The sequence below is a fragment of the Octopus bimaculoides genome, chromosome 22, assembly GCF_046866305.1.
Source record: "Octopus bimaculoides isolate indiv1 chromosome 22, ASM4686630v1, whole genome shotgun sequence".
Taxonomy (NCBI): domain Eukaryota; kingdom Metazoa; phylum Mollusca; class Cephalopoda; order Octopoda; family Octopodidae; genus Octopus; species Octopus bimaculoides.
In genome coordinates this window covers 26,499,923-26,521,674 of record NC_142949.1, presented here as the reverse complement: position 1 = coordinate 26,521,674, position 21,752 = coordinate 26,499,923, and the positions used below count along the sequence as shown (strand labels likewise).

At 36.9% G+C, this 21,752-nt stretch overlaps 2 protein-coding genes across 2 annotated transcripts in view; one reads left to right on the top strand and one right to left on the bottom strand.

Moving 5' to 3' along the window:
• Positions 1-4,179, bottom strand: part of LOC106877606 (DNA replication complex GINS protein SLD5) — a 35,111-nt gene extending 30,932 nt beyond the window's left edge. Inside the window, exons 1-2 of the mRNA XM_014926551.3 lie at positions 3,942-4,179; positions 1,379-1,525 (exon numbers count right to left, since the gene is read on the bottom strand). Of these exons, the coding sequence (XP_014782037.2) occupies positions 1,379-1,525; positions 3,942-4,034 (240 nt within the window). The 5' untranslated portion in view covers positions 4,035-4,179. The remainder of the gene's footprint in view (positions 1-1,378; positions 1,526-3,941) is intronic.
• A 1,043-nt stretch (positions 4,180-5,222) lies between these two features.
• On the top strand, positions 5,223-21,118 carry LOC106877605 (alpha-L-fucosidase). Its single transcript, XM_014926550.3, has 8 exons — positions 5,223-5,670; positions 7,826-7,932; positions 8,125-8,252; positions 10,170-10,303; positions 13,637-13,734; positions 14,574-14,706; positions 15,613-15,783; positions 17,175-21,118. Exons 1-8 carry the CDS (start codon positions 5,246-5,248, stop codon positions 17,428-17,430), a joined length of 1,452 nt encoding a protein of 483 aa, XP_014782036.1. The 5' UTR covers positions 5,223-5,245; the 3' UTR covers positions 17,431-21,118.
• Positions 21,119-21,752: the final 634 nt, after the last annotated feature.

The following is a 21,752-nucleotide window of genomic DNA, read 5'->3' as shown; positions in this document are numbered from 1 at the left end:
ATTGTGAGATTTAAGCAATAAATTCGGACTGTTGGTATTTTTTTTTTAAATTCAAAAAAGAGTGGAAATTTTAAGATTCAGGGGCGGGGGGGGGGGCACAAAAATTCAAAAAAGACTTTTTTTTCACAATCGTATGAATTCCCATGTGTAGAACACAAATTGGCAAAAAAAAATTCTGAAAATTCCAGAAAATAAAAGTTAGAAAGGATTACATGGGCTGCTTAAACCAGAATGCCACCCTTTTACATTCGTTTTTCTTATTTCATTTATTTTTCCCCAGTAAAAATATGTTACTAAATAAAACTATCAGTATCTTAAAAAAAAAAGAATTATGAAGATAATTCTATGATCCAACTTCATTAGACAGAAAAAAAAAATTAGCATGCAACACTTAAGAGACAAAAATCCAGCTATAAATTCTTTTCTTTTTTACTGACAGGTTTCAGTCACTGGAATTATGGCCTTCCTGGGACACTATCTTCGAGTGTTTCAATCACTCATTTCGACGTCAACACTAATTTCTTGCACTTGATGGTATAAAAGATGCACTTTCCCCCCCACCACAAAAAACCGTCTAAAAAATATAATTAAAAAATACCCCCATCCCCTGTCCTATATGTAAAGTTAGGTCTATATTACATGATTTAACCCTTTAGCATTTAAACCAGCCAAAATATTCAGCCCTGTTTTATCTTCAAACTGGTCAGATCCGGCCTCTCACAGTTCTACAATATTAGTCTAAAAATAAACAATTACATCATTGAAATCTCAAAGCTACAACGTAATGCATGGCTAATTCAAATCAATATGAATAAATAAGCATTACATTTGACAGAAAAATTTGAATGCTAAAGGGTTGATGGCACCAAAATTTTTTTTTTCTTTATCTGAGTATACACTGCAGAAATTACGGTGCATCTAATATACCCCTGCATCTTTTATGCAGTCAAATATGGTATTTTTTTATCTCTGTCAAACCATAAAGTTATAGGACACATATACACATTCTGTTTTCAGATCTACATCTACATTCTTCAGATTTAAATATAGCAGACATGGTGAACTTGACCACAAAGCAAAAGTTGTTCCTTAAGGCTTAATAAAGATATTCATGCTGTTTTTATCTATTTTCCTTTGTATTCTTGTACCTTACATGTTAGTGAAACCTCCCAGAAATAGCTACCTAAGCTCCCTCAAGCCACTGTATAATCTTGAGCAAAGAAGAACACACTGGACAACAGAAAGAAGATATGACTCTACTAATGATTGAAGGGTCAAAAGCTGGAGTGACTTGTGAATTGCTGAAAAAGTATAACAGGTGCATATTTCATTGTTAGTTTTAAAAAATGGTTCCCCCAACATCATCCCTGAAACTTACCTCCATTCTGTGGACGTTGACCTTAAAATCTCCTTTTTTGGCCTTGCGGATATTCTCTTCCATGACACCAATCTGCTCAAGCAAGCATTCAACAATTTCTGTTTTGGATTCAAGTAAAACAGGAGAGAACTTCTCGTTTAGCCATGCCTAGAGGGTTGAAAAACAAAAAGAAAATTATGAAGAACAGGATGATGATGATGATGACAAACACTTTGTGGTAATGAGGTAGTGAGTTCAATTCTTGGACCATGCTGTGTGTTGTGTTCTTGAGGAAGACACTTTATTTTCACGTTGCACCAGTTCACTCAGCTGTAGAAATGAGTTGCAACATCACTGGTGCCAAGCTGTATCGGATTTTGCCTTTGCCTAGGATAACATCGGTGGCATGGAGTGGGGAGGCTGGAATGCATGGGTGATTGCTGGTCTTCTGTAAACGATTTTGCCCAGACTTGTGCCTCAGAGGGGAACTTTCTTGGTACAATCCTACAGTCATTTATGACCAAAGGCAGAACTGTTAGCCCAAAATGCTTAGTGGCATATTGTCTGTCTTTACATGTGGCTGCAAAGTGAACTTCTTAACCATGCAGCCATGGCTGCACCTCTATGCTTAATTATTTGTAATTTCATGATCATGATCATCATCACCCTCATCATCTAACATCCATTTTCCATGCTGGCATGGGTTGGACAATTTGTCAGAGGACTGTGCCAAACTCTGAAGTCAGCTTTGGCATATTTTCTATGACTGGATACCCTTCCTAATGCCAACCACTTTATAGAGTGTATTGAGTGCTTTAGAGAGAAACATTAAAATGCCTAATGCCAAATAAGCAATGACAAAACATCTCAGAGAAGGTGACTGTCCAATGACAAATTTAATGTTGTCAATTGAGTTGAGTGACAAAATAATTAAAACTTGAATTGATTTGAGATAAAAATTTCTGAGAAGGACTGAACCATAAACACGAAGCTTTGAGTGAGTTAATTCCATGTTGAAAAAACTTCTTTGGCTGACTCTCAGTTTTTATCATTAGAGACAAGCTTTGGTGCAACCTGATTTTTATGTGAAAGTGGGTGTGCAGAAAACCCTGTTGAAACCTTTTGGATGGAATGCTTCTTGTAATACATAGTCTCAGTTAATCTATCTGAAATATTTAGCCTCTAAGTTTGCAGTGATGTTCCAGTTGTGATTGTCTACTTATTTTGAAACATAACATACCAAGGATTATAGGCAGAGGTGTGGCTGTGTGGTAAGAAGTTTGCTTCCCAACCACATGACTCCAGATTCAGTCCCACTGCTTGGCACTTTGGGCAAGTGTCTTTTGATATAGCCTCAGGCCAACCAAAGCCTTGTGAGTAGATTCAGTAGATGGAAACCGAAACAAGTCGGTTCATATGGAACAGCCATGTTGAAGTGGTGACAAACATTACTTCTCAGTATAATTACTACTTTTATCTCTTATAGAGATGTGCTAACTAGCTACTTAGCTTATTGCAAGACCAGTAACTCATTGGTACCTATTTTTCTATATATTGTGAGCTGCAGTAAACTATTATCTCTAGCAGACAGGTGTCCAGCACTGAGGATGAACAAAAGTAGCTCAAAACCAGATGGTCAACTGGTCCTGTCAAGTTGTTAGAAGATGGTAGGGGTCCACTCCCTGCTTGCAATATATATATATATCAAGTACAGATTGCATTGATAACCAGCTAGAGGAAGCTTCCTCTTGGGGTTAAAAATGTTGGTTCATATGGAACAGCCATGTTGAAGTAGCAACAAATATTACTTCTCTGTGTAGTTACTATTTTTATCTCTAACAGAGATTTTCTAACTAGCTACTTTACTGATATGTGTGTGTGTGTTTGCCCCACCACTGCTTGACAACCAGAACTGGTATACTGTCTGTTTGTTGTTATCACATTTTGGCTGATGTACTCTCCAGCCTTCATCAGGTGTTCTGGTGGAATTTCAAATCCAACCCTTTATTTGACTAATGGGGTACATTGTTCTCATTTCTAAGGTATGTCGCTGATGTTATTTTTTCTGTTGATACTATTTATTTATTAGAATCCAAGGGTTAGTAGCCCACACTCTTATCCATTATATTATATGCCCGTGGGCATATGCATGTTTACATCGCTGTAATTCAGCTGGGACGTAAACACACCAACACCGGTTGTCAAGCGGTGATAGGGGACAAACATATACACATATATAATCGACGGGCTTCTATTAATTTCCGTCTACCAAATCCACTCAAAACGCTTTGGTCGACCCAAGGCTTATAGTAGATAGTATATAGGTGCCAGGCAGTGGGACTGAATCTGTAACCAGGTGGTTGGGAAGCAGGCTACTAAAGACTATTTCATGTTCCGCACAAATATTTTTTAATTACCTCGGCAGAATCGTCATCTAAGCATTCGTATAAAATATCTCTTCAAAATTTCCTTAAAAACCATGCATTACTAACAAAGTTATAAAAAAGCAAAATCGGTGGGAGAGTTGGGCACTAAACTGTAATCATACTAATAAATAACCAGTTATTAATTATTAAAAACAAACCTCTTCGAGTTTCGAGAGGACTTCATTAGCCGTCATAGGTTCGACATCTTCCTCATCACGACTGAAATCCAAAGATAGTCCAAGATCGGTCATTACTGTGACGTTACCTCATTAACCGAAGTGACAAACCCAGATTAATTGAAGTTTGGCGCGCTTTCTCAAAGTCACATGACACACAACCACTCGAACATACAACTGCACACGTCAGTTCCTTTCGGCTTCTTTGTTTTTCTTTCTCTCTTTTTTTTTTTCGGTCTCCTTCCTTCTTCCTTTCTCTTTGGTTTTTCCTTATTTCTTTCGTTCTCTTTCCTTCTTTCTTTTTTTTTCCTTTCTTTCTATTTTTCATTCCTTCTCTTTTCTGCTTTCCTGCCTTTCTTTTTCTCCCTTCTTTCTTCCCTTTTCTTTTCTGACTCTTCATTTCCTTTTTGTCTTTCTCTTTCTTTCATTCTTTTCTTTCTTCTCTTCTTTCACTATCTCATCTCAAAAATCCTTGTATACTGATGACGAAAATCGCATTCAGTTTTTTTTTTTCTTTTTTCTCTTTTTAGAAATTAATAATAAAGAAGTTTCAAGTGTTTAAATTATATTTAGCCAATCGAAAAGTCCCCTTGCCGATGTAGTCATGTTGTCATGGAGATCAGCTTACACAACGAAGTCGAAAACTTATAATCTTCTCTACTAGGCCTAAAATTTTGGGGAAGGGGTTAGTCCATTACATCGACCTAGTGCCCAATTGGTACTTAATTTATTAATTTAAAAAGCCTTAATAATAAACTGTAAGAAGGGAAACAGGAAAAATGAATGAAATATCTCTAAAATATTTTTTATAAATGTTAAAGATTTAAAAGAAAAATCAAAAGTTATGAAAGAGTGTTGGCTCGGTAAATTTTCAGATTAACACCCGCACGATTTTCACTAGGGTGTTGGGGTTAGGGTTAGGGTTTTAGGGTTAGGTTAGGGTTTAGGGTTAGGTTAGGGGTTAGGGTTAGGGAATTCCGTCCCTAACCATAACCCTAAACCCAAACCCTGACCCTAAACCCTAAAACTAACCCTAACCCTGACCCTAACACCCTAGTGAAAATCGTGCGGGTGGGAGAGTCGTAAAAAGGAAGTACCAGCCACGCACTGGCTAAATACATAGTAGTAGTGGCAACAGCACACGTTGAGAACATTAGCAGTTGTAAACAATACCAGACGTTGAGAACATTAGCAGCTGTATCAACAGCAGCAGTAGTCAAACGTTTGTTTTTCTTTCTTTTATAGTTTAATAATCACTCACGCGGAAATATAAACCTAGGTTTTGAATGCAAGCCACGACAAAGATGGCTTCGGAGTTAAATGTGTCTGTTTGGAGGCCGTCATCGATATTATTCTTAGTTCTTATATTGTCTCTAACAAGTTTATCCTGGGACGTTGCAGCATTTCGGACCAGCGACTCTAGTGGTCCATACACACCCGATTGGCAATCTCTTGACACACGTCCCATACCAAAATGGTATGACGAGGCCAAAATCGGCATCTTCCTACATTGGGGTGTGTTTTCTGTGCCCAGCTTTCGCTCTGCTTGGTTCTGGTGGTACCTTGTAGCGGAACAGAGTCCTGCCTATGTGAAATTTATGAAGGACAATTACAGGCCAGGTTTCACCTACCAGGATTTTGCTCCGATGTTCACCACAGAGTTTTACGACCCAAACCAGTGGGCAGAAATATTTACTAAATCCGGTGCCAGGTTGTTGTTTATTTTTGTTTCTCTTGTTAAATGATGTTGTTCCCCTGATCCAACACGAGTGTGACATTTGTCCAAGTCATGGCCTCATTTTTTCAATTACCAGGAAGGACATTGTAGCCATAGTTTTTATTATTATTATTCAAAGCCTATAAATGTTGGTTTGAGTTACATTCAATTGTTATTTCGGATCTATTCAATTTGACGTACAGACTTTTTAATTAATTTTTTTTTTAACTAAACACTTTGAAACTTCGGATACTTGTAGAATGTGTCATGTAGAACTATTATTAGGTACTACTAAAGCAGCGCGGACCCGATTGCGCAGTCATGCGTCCGCGCTAGCTAGTCTTGAGTGGTCGATCCAAACCCTATCCCTAACCCTAACCCTGTCCCTAACCCTAACCCTATCCCTAACCCTATCCCTATCCCTAACCCTATCCCTAACCCATGAATACGTGTTTAGGGTTAGGAATAGGGTTAGGGTTAGGATCGACCACTCACGACTAGCTAGCGCGTTCGGGTCCGCGCTGCTTTAGTAGTACCCTATTATTATCTAATATTCTAAAGAAATACATACTTATAATCAATTTAATTTAACTTATAAACAACACTATACACAAATTAATATTATTAACTATTATCAAAAACAATAAGATTAAACAATATATTTTATACTCAAATATAATTTAAATCTATATACCATTAAGAACTTATTATTTTTTATATTTAAATAATATTTATATATCATACAAAACACACAAAAAGAAATTAATATATATATCCTGAGTTACAACTTGTAGAAAAATCAACAACCACAAACCCCAATACTCAATTTATAAAATTAATACGATAATATTTCAATAATCACATGATCTCAATGTCTGAATCACATGTCATCATCCTTTATCACTCAACTATGACAAATTTAACTTACAGAACAAACATATTGTCATATGACATTAAAGATGGGATGGGATGTATAGGAGGAGCTCACAAAAATTTATAAACCTAATCATGCAATTCTCCCCAGCCAATCAAAATATATTCAAAGTAAATACTAATTTGAGCCATGTTCTGTCTAGCAATGATCACGCTCGGCATGAGTCAGATGGAATTCATTAAGACAGATTTTCTATGACTGGATGCCCTTCCTGTCACTAATCTTCAACTGTTTCCAAGCAAGATAATATTTCCCCACAACCAGATATGTTTTTAGGGAAAACTGGAAATGAAAAAGTGTCCCTTACATGATAGTAACTTAACAGTTTGGCAAAAACGACTGAAAAAATAAGTACCTGACTGAAAAAAGAAAAATGGGTACTGGGGTTGAACAAACCCTTCAAGGCAATGCTCCCAGCATGGTCATAGTTCAGTTAGTGGCTGAAACAATGAAAAAAGATAAATGAAAAACAAAAGGCATCGGAGGGTGGTGGTGGGGGCAATGCATCCCCTGCATGTACACAAGGTTAAAATAAGATTTAATTTAATAAATATATTCTCAGATGAATTCATATTTCAAGAAAATGCCATCAAGAGGTATTTCCCCTGCTTATTGTTTATGCATATGTAATAAAGAAAAAAAACATTTTGTTTCACCTGTCTGCTAGTTTTGAAGATAATCAAACCAAAATTTGATGACTTCAAGCCACTCACCCAGTGAGTATTTTTGCCAAATTTGGTGAAAATGCATTCAGCCGTTTTCCATTAATTTAGTAAACACACAGACAAACAGACTAAAACAACTGACTACAATAACCCTGCTTCGTTTACACATGCAAGGTTAATTAATTGATTAACTCTTAAATAGCTGACATCATCAATTGATCTTTCATTAAAGAACAGTGGACATCATCAATTGATGTTTCAAAAATTTTACATGGATTCGGCCATTATCAAAGGAAAGTCAGTATTTTATGGCAGTTTTTAATAAGATTGTATTTAATAAGATTTGTAATGAGATTGTAAATTTTATTGTGCAAAAGACTAACAATTATAGTTTTTTTTTTGTACTTATTTCAAGTGAAAATGAATATAAAAATTACTGTTAAGAAAAAAAGAGATTATTTTTGTTTTTTGCTCGTTTGGCACACACTTTCATACAACCCTTTCCTGCTGTTTAAGGGTTAATTTATTGCTTTCTAAATTCTTTTGTTAGGTACATTGTTCTAACAAGCAAACACCATGAAGGGTACACCAACTGGCCATCTAAATACTCTTGGAATTGGAACTCAAAAGCTGTGGGGCCAAAACGAGACCTTGTTGGTTAGTTTATATTTTCCTGAAAATCTTCAACACTACCACCACTGTTATCCTCCTCCTCCTCCATTGGCATATTCTTCACTCTCACATCAGTATATTTATTCCTATCACTCCTTACACCCCACCAATACAACCACCACCAATACCTAACAAAACAATTACAGGTGACTTCTTTTTCTCTCCCTCATCCTTCAGGTGAACTTGCAGCTGCCATCAAGAAGACTCCGATCCATTTTGGTCTGTACCATTCTCTCTTTGAATGGTTCCACCCCATTTATCTACAAGACAAAGCCAACAATTTTACAACCCAAAGGTTTGTTAGGGTAAGTTCAGACCAATTCCTGCTTATCTTTGTCTGTCTATCTGTCTGTTAGTCTGCCTCTCTTTTAATCTGTGTGTCTTTTGACATGACTCCCATCACTATCGCATACAGATAGGAACAGATAAACATGAAACTCATAGATCCAACTTCTCTGTTCTTTTTTTTAAGTTCCTATCATTATTTTCTCTCTGCACTGATGAGTACTTTGATAATTTTCAAATTCAAATATGAATTTATATCTATGTTCGAAACAATTGTATGCATGAATAAACTTCATACAACTTTTTAACATCTTATCTCCTCCATTTTTGACAAATATGATTGGATTTGTCGAACTTCATTCCATAAATTAATCATACACTTAATATATATAATTTAACCCTCGGCAACGGAGTATTTGGTCACTGATGAAGATGGATTAAATCTGAAATCAGCGCTGATATGACTCCATCTCACTTGTCGTAGGGAGGGAGTCTGTCTCCCTTGTCAGCTTTTAGAAAAGTGCTCTCACGTGGCTAAGAGTTGTTTTGACTCTTATTTCTAGCAATGCTAGTTCTTATTAGCACCCCCTGTCACTTTAGTGACCACTGTACTCATTGGCTGTGTGTATATATATATATATATATTATTTATGCACCCTTTTAAAGCCTAGCCAGGCTCATGAGCCCGGTTTCCCGGTTTCTATGGCATATGTGTTCCCCCCAGCTGGACAGGATTCCAGTCCATCACAGCGTTACTCAAGAAACAGGAAGAAAGAGTGAGAGAAAGTTGGGGCGAAAGAGTACAACAGGGGTCGCCACCCACCCCCTGCCGGAGCCTCATGCAGCTTTTAGATGTTTTCGCTCAATAAACACACACAATGCCTGGTCTGGGAATCGAAATCACGATCCTCCGACTGCAAGTCTACTGCCCTAACCACTGGGCCATTGTGCCTCCACACACACACACACACATATATATATATATCTTGATACATATATACATATATATATATATATATATATATATATATATATATATATATATATATATATATATGAAGAATAATAATAAATGGAGCAAAACGCGTATAATCAATAAGTTCCTTTAATTCCTACATATGTTTCAAAATTTATGTGCACTCTATGTGCTGGCCAAAAAGACACTCAGGTTTCAGTTGCACAAAATTTCTTGATTGTATTAAGAACAATGAAAACTTAAAAACTTTGCATAGACCTCTCAGCCGGTTTTGCCATGCCTTTGGCAAAATTTGATGCAGATTCTCTGCTCAACTTTCTCTCTCACGGTCAATGTGATGATCACATGCTACACACCTTCCTTCCAAGCACTGCTGTAAACGGTGGAAGTGAGCTAGAATGTTAAAACTTAGTGCACATGCACAGCAGAGTTCAAGGTCAATCTGTGCCAAGCAGCTTCACTCTCTGTGCTTTAGCTTTGTTACTATAGCAACAGTCCAGATACTTATTAATCAGACCATGTATAGATACTTATTAATCAGACCATGTATGTACTTGGTAGAAATTTTTGATAAGAATATTCCACAAGTATTCCTTGTGTTGGTGTCTCTATTTATATTCAGTAACTAGGAAATTCTCTATATTTATTCGCCTAGACCGCCAGTGATCCACACCAAAGTTATGGTGGTTCACAGCAAGTCGTATATCCTACCATATTGTGTAGCTTAATGCAGTTAAAAGTTAATTTATATTTGGTATTCTTTGAAGTTCTCTTCAATAATTTTGTGGAACATCTGGAAAATATTGTGCATCACTCTCGTAAAAGACAATCTGAATAGCATTAAAAAAATAACTTTTTCATTTGATTCTTTATCTTTGTGTGTGTGTGTGTGTCCATCTATCCGTCCGTCTGTCCTCAGTGTTTCTTTCCTAAATAACTATGTATTTCAATATGTCCTTAGGAGAAAACTATGCCTGAGTTGTATGAACTGGTTATGAATTACAAACCTGATGTAATTTGGTCAGATGGTGATTGGGAAGCAACAGATAAATACTGGAATTCGACAGAGTTTATTGCATGGCTCTATAATGACAGGTTTTTATCATCACCATTATTATTATTATTATCATCATCATTATTATTATTATTATTATTATTATTATTATTATTATTATTATTATTATTATTATTATCATTATTATTATTATCATCATCATCATCATTATTATTATTATTATTATTATTATTATTATTATTATTATTATTATTATTATTATTATTCATGTACACACAACAGATTAGACTTTTGGAAAAGAAGAATTCCTAACATCAGGCTCCAACAAGTAATCTTAGATGTCAAGATTTCGCCACACCTCTCTCCTTCTCTCTCTTTCCCTCTGACTGTTTAACCACATATCTCCTCTTCAGCAACACATCTGTTTCTGGCCTCAGTCTTGATCACTCTCTCTCTCTCTTTCTCTTTCTGAGTGGGTAATCATGTCTCTCCTCTATAGTAAGACACCTGTTTCTGTCTCTCTGTCACGCTCTAACCTTTCGTCATCTGGCACAAGATCACCTCTTCCAATAACCCCTCCCCTCTCAAAGGATCTTCATCTTGCAAGTCACTTGGTGACCCTATCAGTGCTGGTGTCACATACAAAGCACCCAAGCCACACTGTAAAGTGGTTGATGTTTGGGAGGTCATCCAGTTGTAAGAACCATGCCAAAACTGACCTTGCTTGTGCTGATGCCATGTAAAAAGCACTCAATCCACTTTGTGGGGTGGCTGGTGTTAGGAAGGGTATTCAGCCATAAAAACCCTGCCAAAACAGACACTTAAGCCTGGTGCAGTCTTCTGCCTAGCCAGCTCCTGTCAAACCATCCAACCCATGCTAGCATGGAAGACAGACGTTAAACGATGATGATGATGATGATCATCATCATCGTTTAATGTCTGCTTTCCATGCTAGCATGGGTTGGACGATTTGACTGAGGACTGGCGAACCAGATGGCTGCACCAGGCTCCAATCTGCTCTGGCAGAGTTTCTACAGCTGGATACCCTTCCTAGTGCCAACCACTCCGAGAGTGTAGTGGATGCTTTTACGTGCCACCGGCATGAGGGCCAGTCAGGCTGTACTGGCAACGGCCACGCTCAAGATGGTGTATTTTATGTGCCACCCACACAGGAGCCAGTCCAGCGGCACTGGCAACTACCTCACTTGAATGTTTTTTCACGTGCCACCAGCACAAGTGCCAGTAAGGCGACGCTGGTAACGATCATGCTCAAATGGTAGTGATTATTATTATTATTATTATTATTATTATTATTATTATTATTATTATTATTATTATTATTATTATTATTAATAATAATAATAATAATAATAATAATAACTAAGGTAGCAGGCTTGCAGAACTGGTAGCATGCCAGGCATTTCATCTGTCCTTATGTTTTGTGTTTAGATTCTACTGAGGTCAACTTTGCCTTTCATCTTTTGGGATTGAATACTGGAATCAATTTAATCAACTTACACACTTACCTGAAATTGATGGTCTTTGAGAGTTTATAAATGATAGGAAAGCTTGGAGAGTATTTGTGGAAGGACGAGTGAATTTTGATGTTGCTCAAAGGGGTATGAAACCAGCATGATGTGGTGGCAGTAAACCAGCATATGTTATCGGGTCCCACTGCTGATATTGGGGGTTGCATTCTGCGCCTTGGCTAGAGCATAGAACAGGACTGGCCCCTTTGAGCTGGGAAATGAATGGAATACCTGATATGTCTTGTTTTGGTTACCCCTCCTAAAAACAAAAAAGTGAGGAATAGGCCTGGGTATGTATATATACTCTTTTATTCTTTTACTTGTTTCAGTCATTTGACTGCGGCCATGCTGGAGCACCGCCTGAAGTCAAGCAAATCTTTTTAAGCCTAGTACTTATTCTATCGGTCTTTTTTGCCGAAGTTATGGGGACGTTAACATACCAGCATCGGTTGTCAATCAATGTTGGGGGGACAAACACAGACACACAAACATACACATACACACACACACACACATATATATATGTAAATACATATACGACGGGCTTCTTCCAGTTTCCGTCTACCAAATCCACTCACAAGGCTTTGGTCAGCCCGAAGCTATAGTAGAAGACACTTGCCCAAGGTGCCACACAGTGGGACTAAACCCAAGAGCATATGGTTGGTAAGTAAGCTACTTACTATACAGCCACTATATATATATATATATATATATATATATATATATATATATATTTATATATATATATATATAATAATATTAGGGACAAAATCCAAAATTACAGGTAAAAAACTCAATTAAAATCAATTTATAAAAAATTAAAATTAAATTGAGCCTTATAGATAAAGTATATATAAAATATATAGTTTTAGGGAAAATAACCAATTTTCAAGAACTCATCGATGAAAATCCACTATCACATATAGAAAAATTAATAATTAAAAGCACAATAAATGAGTATAATATAAAGTAAAGTATTTATTATATTTATTATATTATATTTATCTTATGATATTTACTTTACTTTATATTATACTCATTTATTGTGCTTTTAATTATTAATTTTTCTATATGTGATAGTGGATTTTCATCGATGAGTTCTTGAAAATTGGTTATTTTCCCTAAAACTATATATATTTTATATATATATATATATATATATATATATATATTATTATTATTACTATTATTATTATTATTAAAAAATGTATGCAAAGGTAAAAAGACCATAGTTGTATGGGCCAACTTGGCGATTAATTATATGAAGTTGTTGAATTGTAGCAGTTAATGTTTGTTTGTTTGTGGTGAGTAGAGTGTTATCTGTACGATTAGCTCTTGTGATGAGAGTAAATTTAAACATAGACATCTGGATCTGAAAAAAAAAATGGGTTGATTAAGTAAACTAATTGTTTTTGGTGTGATAGATAAACAATATACAGTGTGGACAATATGTGGAAAATTCTATGTTTCATAGGAATTTCAGGAAAATTTTCTCTTATTTCCATGGCAGCATTGGTATAACATTTTTGTCCTGAAAGTGAAAATGACTTCTGCACATATTTCAAATTAAACATTTTTAACCAAATTCTTACCTCAATCATTGACTCTGAAATTCCTTTTTAATTCTCTCCTCTTTATTGTATCTTCCTTTACTCTCTAGCTCACCCCTGTTTCTCTCGAGTCACCCCACCCTCTCTAATTCACTCTCATGTTTCTTTCTTTCTTAATTTCAACACCACCCCTGCTTCCATCTTAATTCAACCATTTCACTCCCCCTCTGTCTGTCTGTCTTTCAGGTACATCTTTTACATTGTGATCGTTCAATACCTAAAATATCTTTAATGATCTTAAATTTTCCTCCATTTCTCTGTCTTTCTCTTCCAGTCCAGTGAAAGACACTGTTGTGGTTAATGACCGATGGGGAGCTGGAATTTCTTGTCACCATGGAGACTTTTACACTTGCAAAGATAGATATAACCCTGGTGAGTACAAAATGATAGTACCAGTTAAGCAACATCACAGGTTCCTAAGGTAGATATATAACAGCATTTTGTGTGACATTTAGGCAGGTGAGACCAATTTTTTTCTATATATGATAACAGCCTGTTGGAAATTACTACAGCTGTAGTAATTGTGACACAACTTCAGATGTTATTAACTAACAACTGATGTGTGTAATCCTGTTAAACCAGTCTCAACTCTGCTTGATTTGAATCAAGTAGATTTGAGGCCATGTATAACAGGATCACTGCATATCTGTTATCTGTTCAAAGTTGATGAAATAAACTGTTACATGCATTCAGTTTGAATTGATCTATTTGACATGAACTTGCTTTCAGCACCAAAATTGAAGAAATAAACTAACATGAACTCTAATTAAGTCAACCTTTATTGTTGACGATAATAAGCTGACAAAATTTGATCTTCAAAGTTGAAGAGGTAAACTGTGACATGAGCTTGGCTTAACTTAATCTTCTTCAAAATTGAAGAGAAAATACATTATTCTGTCTGTTAACTTCATCTTTTCTACTTAAAGCTTAAAATAAGATTTCTGAGTTAAATAAAAGTTTAAATAATTTTATTATCCTCCATTTATTATTTCATGCCATATATATAAATGCTGACACCACACCTACATATACCCTACTAACACTACCCTACCAGTGGTGAGCCAATGGAAGATGCCTCAGCCCAGTTCCTTGACCAAGTCTACTTTAAACCCCAATGTATCATCACAAAAAAGAGAAGATACATTAATTTACATAGATCTGGAGATAATCATTAGTAAACCTTCTTCTTCTTCTAAATGTCATTCATCCAGGTAAACTGATAACTCACAAATGGGAGAATGCCATGACTATTGATAAAGATGCCTGGGTTTTCCGACGCAATGCTCACTATGCCGACTTTTATACCATCGAAGGGCTGATATCTCTGCTGGTTGAGACTGTCAGGTTGGTACTCATTTTGTTTGGTATCTTGTATTTTCATTTTTGTTATTTTTGTGGATTAAAAGAATTGTTGGGGAATCAATCAGAATGCCTTACATTATTTAGTTATGGACCCTAATACAATTTATTTTACATCCTTTTCAGGAATTAATGGAATTAAAGTACCAGTTAAGTACTGGGGCTGATTTAATCAGCTATTCCTACCATCGTTATTAAAAGCCATGTGTTTATGTTAGAAAACAAAATTGTTGTTTGAAGTTCTATGTTCTTGTTTGAAGAGATCAAGGATAGGGGTAGATGTATTGATAGGGTAGGGTAGGTCAAATAGTTGTGGACATGAATGCTTTTATATTAAATGAGGCCATGGCTAGGTTGCTTAATTGGGGAGATTGGTCAAGCAGTTGTAGAAGTTATGTGTTTTTATGTCCAGTCACTGTGATCTTGTATTATGTTGGTGACTATGAGACTTTGCTTTTTGATAAACAGCTGAGTCCATCTTGTATGATTCAAGAATGTCAACGTAGACTGTTCGGTCATGTTGCCTGATTTTTCAAGCTGGATCCATGTTCTCTTCTCCAACGATTTGGCTGGGGTGGTGGCTTGTGGTGATTAGCCATAATAATAATAATAATAATAATAGAGCCCTGGGAACAGTGGGCAAAAATCTCGAGAAGTACATAGAACAAATAGGGGCTGCAATAAGGGTGGAGCACTTGCAGAAAACCGCTCGAAAAATAAGAGGTGTTACCTTAGTTCGCTGGTAGTGAACAGCTGACACTGTAGTACATCTCCAGTGTTAGAAGCTGTGCAAAGGCAATAATAATAATAATAATGATAATGATAATTACTGTGACTTTGCTTGCTAATGCTGTTGTTGTCGATTGATTGTATCAACTAATTGATTCTTAGCTGTGGAGGAAATCTTCTAATGAACGTTGGACCCACCCACGATGGACGTATTGCTCCAATTTTTGAAGAACGATTGATCCAAGTTGGTCAATGGCTCAAAGTCAATGGAGAGGCCATCTATGCCAGCAAACCTTGGACCCACCAGAACGACACATATACAAAGAAAGTTTGGTAAGAATACTTCCTTTCATTATATTCATTTGTCTGAAGTTGTTGTTTTTGTTGTTTAGCCCAGGTCAGCCATCATTTAGCTGACATAGTGTACCTTGCAAAACATGTAGCAATGTGCCATTCATACTTTATAAGACAGTAGAATAATTCAACGGTGTGGAGGGCATATACATATATGTTGTTGGCAGTCCGTCGCTTACGACATCGAGGGTTCCAGTTGATCCGATCAATGGAACAGCCTGCTCGTGAAATTAACGTGCAAGTGGCTGAGCACTCCACAGACACGTGTACCCTTAACGTAGTTCTCGGAGATATTCAGCGTGACACAGTGTGACAAGGCTGACCCTTTGAATTACAGGCACAACAGAAACAAGAAGTAAGAGTGAGAGAAAGTTGTGGTGGAAGAGTACAGCAGGGTTCGCTACCATCCCCTGCCGGAGCCTCGTGGAGCTTTATGTGTTTCTGCTCAATAAGCACTCACAACGCCCGGTCTGGGAATCGAAACCGCTATCCTATGATTGCGAGTCCGCTGCCCTAACCACTGGGCCATTGCGCCTCCACATACATATATGAATACATATATATACAGCAAATGATAGAGACAGAAAATGGAACATCTGAGAAACTTTATTGCTCACGGTGATTGTTTCGATCCATCCTGCATCAGTCCTTCACAGTGAACATGCTACCAGCACATAAAAAACACCCTCTACGTGCCACAGGACCTTGACCTGACACTGGCATCGGCCAATGACAATGCCAGTGTCAGACACACAAACATACACACACATGTGCCAAGCGACGCCTTTCTGGCACTTGTGCCCGTGGAATGTGTAAGTACTTTCGAGCTAGATCGTTGCCAGTGCCCCTGGACTGGCTCTTGTGTGCGTGGCACATAAAATACACCATTTTGAGCATGGCCGTTGCCAGTACCGCCTGACTGGCCTTCGTGCCGGTGGCACGTAAAAAGCACCCACTACACTCTCTGAGTGGTTGGCGTTAGGAAGGGCATCCAGCTGTAGAAACTCTGCCAAATCAGATTGGAGCCTGGTGTAGCCATCTGGTTTCACCAGTCCTCAGTCAAATCGTCCAACCCATGCTAGCAAGGAAAGCGGACGTTAAACGATGATGATGATACGACGGGCTTCTTTCAGTTTCCGACTACCAAATCCACTCACAAGGCTTTGGTCGGCCCGAGGCTATAGTAGAAGACACTTGCCCAAGGTGCCAAGCAGTGGGACTGAACCCGGAACCATGTAGTTGGTAAGCAAGTTACTTACTACACAGCCACTCTATGTGTGTGTGTTTGTGTGTGTGTGTGTGTGTATGAATACATGATCACTCTATGCCATTATCTGTTTTTCTTGTTTTGCTATTTCTCTCTCCTCCAGGTATACCAGTAAAATGGAAAACAACACAAAAGTTGTGTATGCTACTATGTTGTTTTGGCCAACTACTAATATTATCATCCTTGGAGCTGTAAAAATAACGTCAAGAACAGATGTCTACATGCTTGGTTATCCAAAACCAATTGGATACATTTACTTTCCTTCAATTGGGCTTAAAATTATCCTCCCAAACATCCCTGCATCACGCTTACCCTGTGACTGGGCGTGGGTGTTTAAAATTACAAACCTTGATGAATAAACTTGCTCTCTCTTTCTATCTCTCTTTTGCATCTATCTGTTTCTCTTTTCTCTCTCTCTCTTTATCTATCTATCTATCTGTCTGTCTGTCTACGCATTTATACAAAGACAAATGGATATTTGTATGTATATATAACACACACACACACACATATATATATGTATGTATGTATGTATATGTATTAATTGACATGTACAGTATTATATATCCATTACAGACAATCTAACTAATTTGTTTCACATTGGGGTTCGATGGGGTGTTAGATAACAGCTCAATTATTTAACCCTACACTCTTCAGAGATGGCAGTTATAGAAGAAAATATGGTGACTGCTCTCTGTTGTTTGAGGTGAGAAGCATTAAAACTCACATGGGTAAGAATTTCCTTAGCTTAGCAGACAAACACTTCCCTGATACAAATAGGTTCAGTGAAATATTAAATAGGCACACCCTGAGGGCTTCTTTTGGTTGTGCACCTAATGTAAAAAAGATATTAGTTGGTAGGCCCACACCTGAGACAGAGACAGGATGCTCATGTAGGAGTACCACATGTCCACTGTAATATAGAAACCATTATGGCAGAGGTAACAGCAATTGGACTAAATGGGGAGCCAAATGTGCTAAAGTATGTGGGTGTAACTGAAGAGCCTTTCAGAACCTGATACAACAACCACAAGTCCTATTTCAACATCCTGGAGAGACAAAGCATCACAACCCTGGGCAAGTACATGTGCAAGTTGAAGGAGAGTGCCATAGAATACAACATAAAGTGGAGAGTTTACTTCAATAGGAGCAGGAAGTGCAGATTATGTCTAACTGAGAAAAGAGCTGTATTAAAGAACTCTCAGCACTCAGGCATCTATTTGAATAGCAGATATGAAATTTTTAATCCATGCCCACATGAAAGGAAGTACATTCTAGCATACCTACATGCCCCATTGTGACTATAGTCACCAATTCCCCAAATTCATCTGGGAATCCACCAATGGGTTTGACCCAAACATACACGAAAGCACCCTAACATGGTGGTCATCCACCTTATTGATCCCTTTTTCCACCCAATATAAGTCTCCACATATATAGTACTGCTGCACACACTCCATATCTACACAAATACTCCAAAGAATTTAATGAAAACATAAGCAAAACACACAGATGCTTATGCAGCCTTTGGGTACCCCAATAGTCTGATAGTCAAGGCATTTTAACTAACAGGTTTAAACTATAAAAAGGAGTTTTTAATGTAGTGTGAACATTTTACCCAAATTTCATTGCATTTACTAATGACATAACCAGACCATTTTAGGGTTTCCAATAATTCAGCGCAACAAAATCTACACGTATATCTAACGCGCACACATTTTAATAGAGATATATATAGAAATATATATTTCTCTCTTTTCTTTTTTTGCTTTTGCATATATACTTAAAGGCTTTTGCTCATTTTAAGTCACTGAAGTGTGGTCATGCTGGGGCACCACCTTTAATGATTTTAATCAATCGTACTGAATATTTTTTTTATTTTGATACTTATTTCATTCATCTGTATTTGACAAGTGGTTATGTTACTTTTGGACACAATTTTTAATCAACAGAATTGTGTGTGGCAACTTCATGGATCTAAATTCACACATACACATATATAGCAGGTTTCTGTACTGTTTCCATTTGAATAATTTCACTCACAAGGTATTGGTCACTCTGGATTTGTGGTAGATACACTTGCTCAAGGTACCACACAGTACACATGCACTTCTGAACCCTGCAGTTATAATTGCTAAAGTATACACATAAGGATGAAAGATCCTCCCCCTGCTATATAGGCTTATATAACTAGTTTCCCAGATTCTGTGGCATATATATTCCCTTCTGGTGGTCTGGAGCAACAAGAAATGAAGTGTTTTGCTCGAGAACACACAATGCATTGCCCAGTCCTGGAATTGTAACCTTAATCTTACAATCACGAGTGCAACACCCTAACCACTAAGCCACGTGTTTCCACACACACATATTTATTATGGTTAATGGAAGCAGTATTTGTTTAAAATAGCAATCTGTATATCACACGTAGTTATAACATTGAAAGCCTGCTAAACTGGTGTTTGTCTCAAAAGAGCATCTCTTATAGACGTGTAGTGTTAAAAAGCACAAAAATATATCAGAAGCAGATGAAAATAGTCCAGCAGCAATGGTGGCATAGCTTAATATGTATTTCTGCTGCTTTGAGCCTTGTATCCACTACCAACCTTCTAATATGGAAAAATTGTGACTGAAAAATCACTGATGTCACAATTAGCCGGCCAGCTAAATAAAAATTTGTTCTTAGCAATGGAAGCTTTATTCTTTAAAAATAGCAATCTGTGTGTCATACTTAAAGCAGATATATGATTTTTGTCTGCATTTTTTTAACACTATGTTTATAAGAGCTACTTTCTTGTGACAGAAACTGCAGTTGGCAGGCTTTCCACGGTGTATTTGCTTAAAGTATGATATACGGAATGATATATGTGTGTGTGTGTGTGTTTGATGACACATGGTGTAGCGGTTAGAATGTTACACTCACAACTGTGAGATTGTGGTTTTGATTCTCAGACCAGCATGCATTGTGTTCTTGAGCAAAACACTTCATTTCACAATACTTCAGTCCACTCAGCTGTAACTGGACAACCTTGCAATGGAATGGTGTTCCTCAGGCAGAATGTTGCCCTACCCAGTGGGGTGGAATCATTTAAAAGCTGCATCAATGCAAAGCACATTGTGACTAGCAGTGTAGAACAAAATCAAAGTCTGGTCAATACCTTGATATATGGATGGACAGCACAGGCACAAGCGTATCTGTATGGTTAAGATGTTTGCTTCCCACCCAAATAGTTTTATGTTCAATCCTACTGTGGGACACCTTGGGAAAGTGTCTTCTACTATAGCTCCAGGCTGACCAAGGCCTTGAGTAGATTTGGTACATGAGAACTTACAGAAAGCCTGTCATATATATATATGTTTGTGTGTGTGTCTCCTTGTTTTAACATCTTGTGATTGTTGTGAACGAGTGTCATTCATTTCTGATAATTTGTGAAAACATGTCTGGCCATGAGGAAATATTACCTCCCTTGGAAACAGGTGAAGGTTCGTGACAGGAAGAGCGCCTGGCCATAAGAAAATCTGACTCAAAAAACACTGTTCAACCCATTTAAGCAAAGAAAAGTGAATGTTAAAATAAAGATGATGTATGTAGATATAATCTGTGTATGTGTGTGTATTGTATATACACAGACACATGAAGATAAGGCATACCTTCTATTATACCATTCTCATCTTGGGTGTGCCTTAAGTTGACTATTCAGCTTCAGTTTGACTACTTAATTACCAAATGTTACTCGGACGGGGTCTTACCAGTTCTGTTACTGAGCTAATAGGACCAGTTATGTTTTCTAAGGCTAATTGTTCCTATGACACATTTGGAGGTATTAAATTTCATTTATTATAGATTGGCCCAAGTTTTAATAACTTTTATTCAGAATTGACAAGACATGTATGTGCACACATACAAAATTTTTTAAAAAAAGAACAAAGAAACATATTTCTATTTTTGGTCAAATTCTATTCTTGAAGGAAAGAAAATTTAATTATTGAAGCTTAACTTTTGCATTAATTTTATAATTTTAAATGGAAAAATAAATTTGTATTTTCTAATTCTGAAATCTTAGTGTTTTTATTCACATTATTTTTCTCATTTCTTCTGTTGGTATATTTGTTTAGCCCTAGGTCAGTCCTGATCAAAAGTATTCCACCCATCAGTTTTTTTAATGTACAACAAACTGCGGACCAAATTATATATACTCTTTAAGATGTAGAATGTAACTTGGAGACTTGGTTGTTATTTCTAGCAAGTCACGTAACCACATAGATGGCCCTTTATTGACTCAAGATGTTAGTAGTGGTGGTGTTTAACCCCAGGCTAGTACTGATCCAACATACCTATGATCACAGGTTTCTAGTAGTGATCATTCTCCCACTTTTTCTTAAGAGACATAAATGTAGCAAGGAATACAACATCCAGTGTCCTTCCTTACTGTGATTTGTGGACAATTCAGTTGTTATTTCTAACAGGTCAGGTAACCATGTACAGGCAATGGGAACTATGTATTTCCCTACAAGAAATATCAACCAAACCTCCCTCAAATGACTTCTACCTTCATCTTAACCCTTTTATTGCTGAAATCAGATTCACTCAAAATTTCATTACTTTCAACTGCAGAAAGTAGTTTTATATACCAATCTTTTGTTGAGGAATGTCATGAACAGAATTATTTTACATAAGATATGT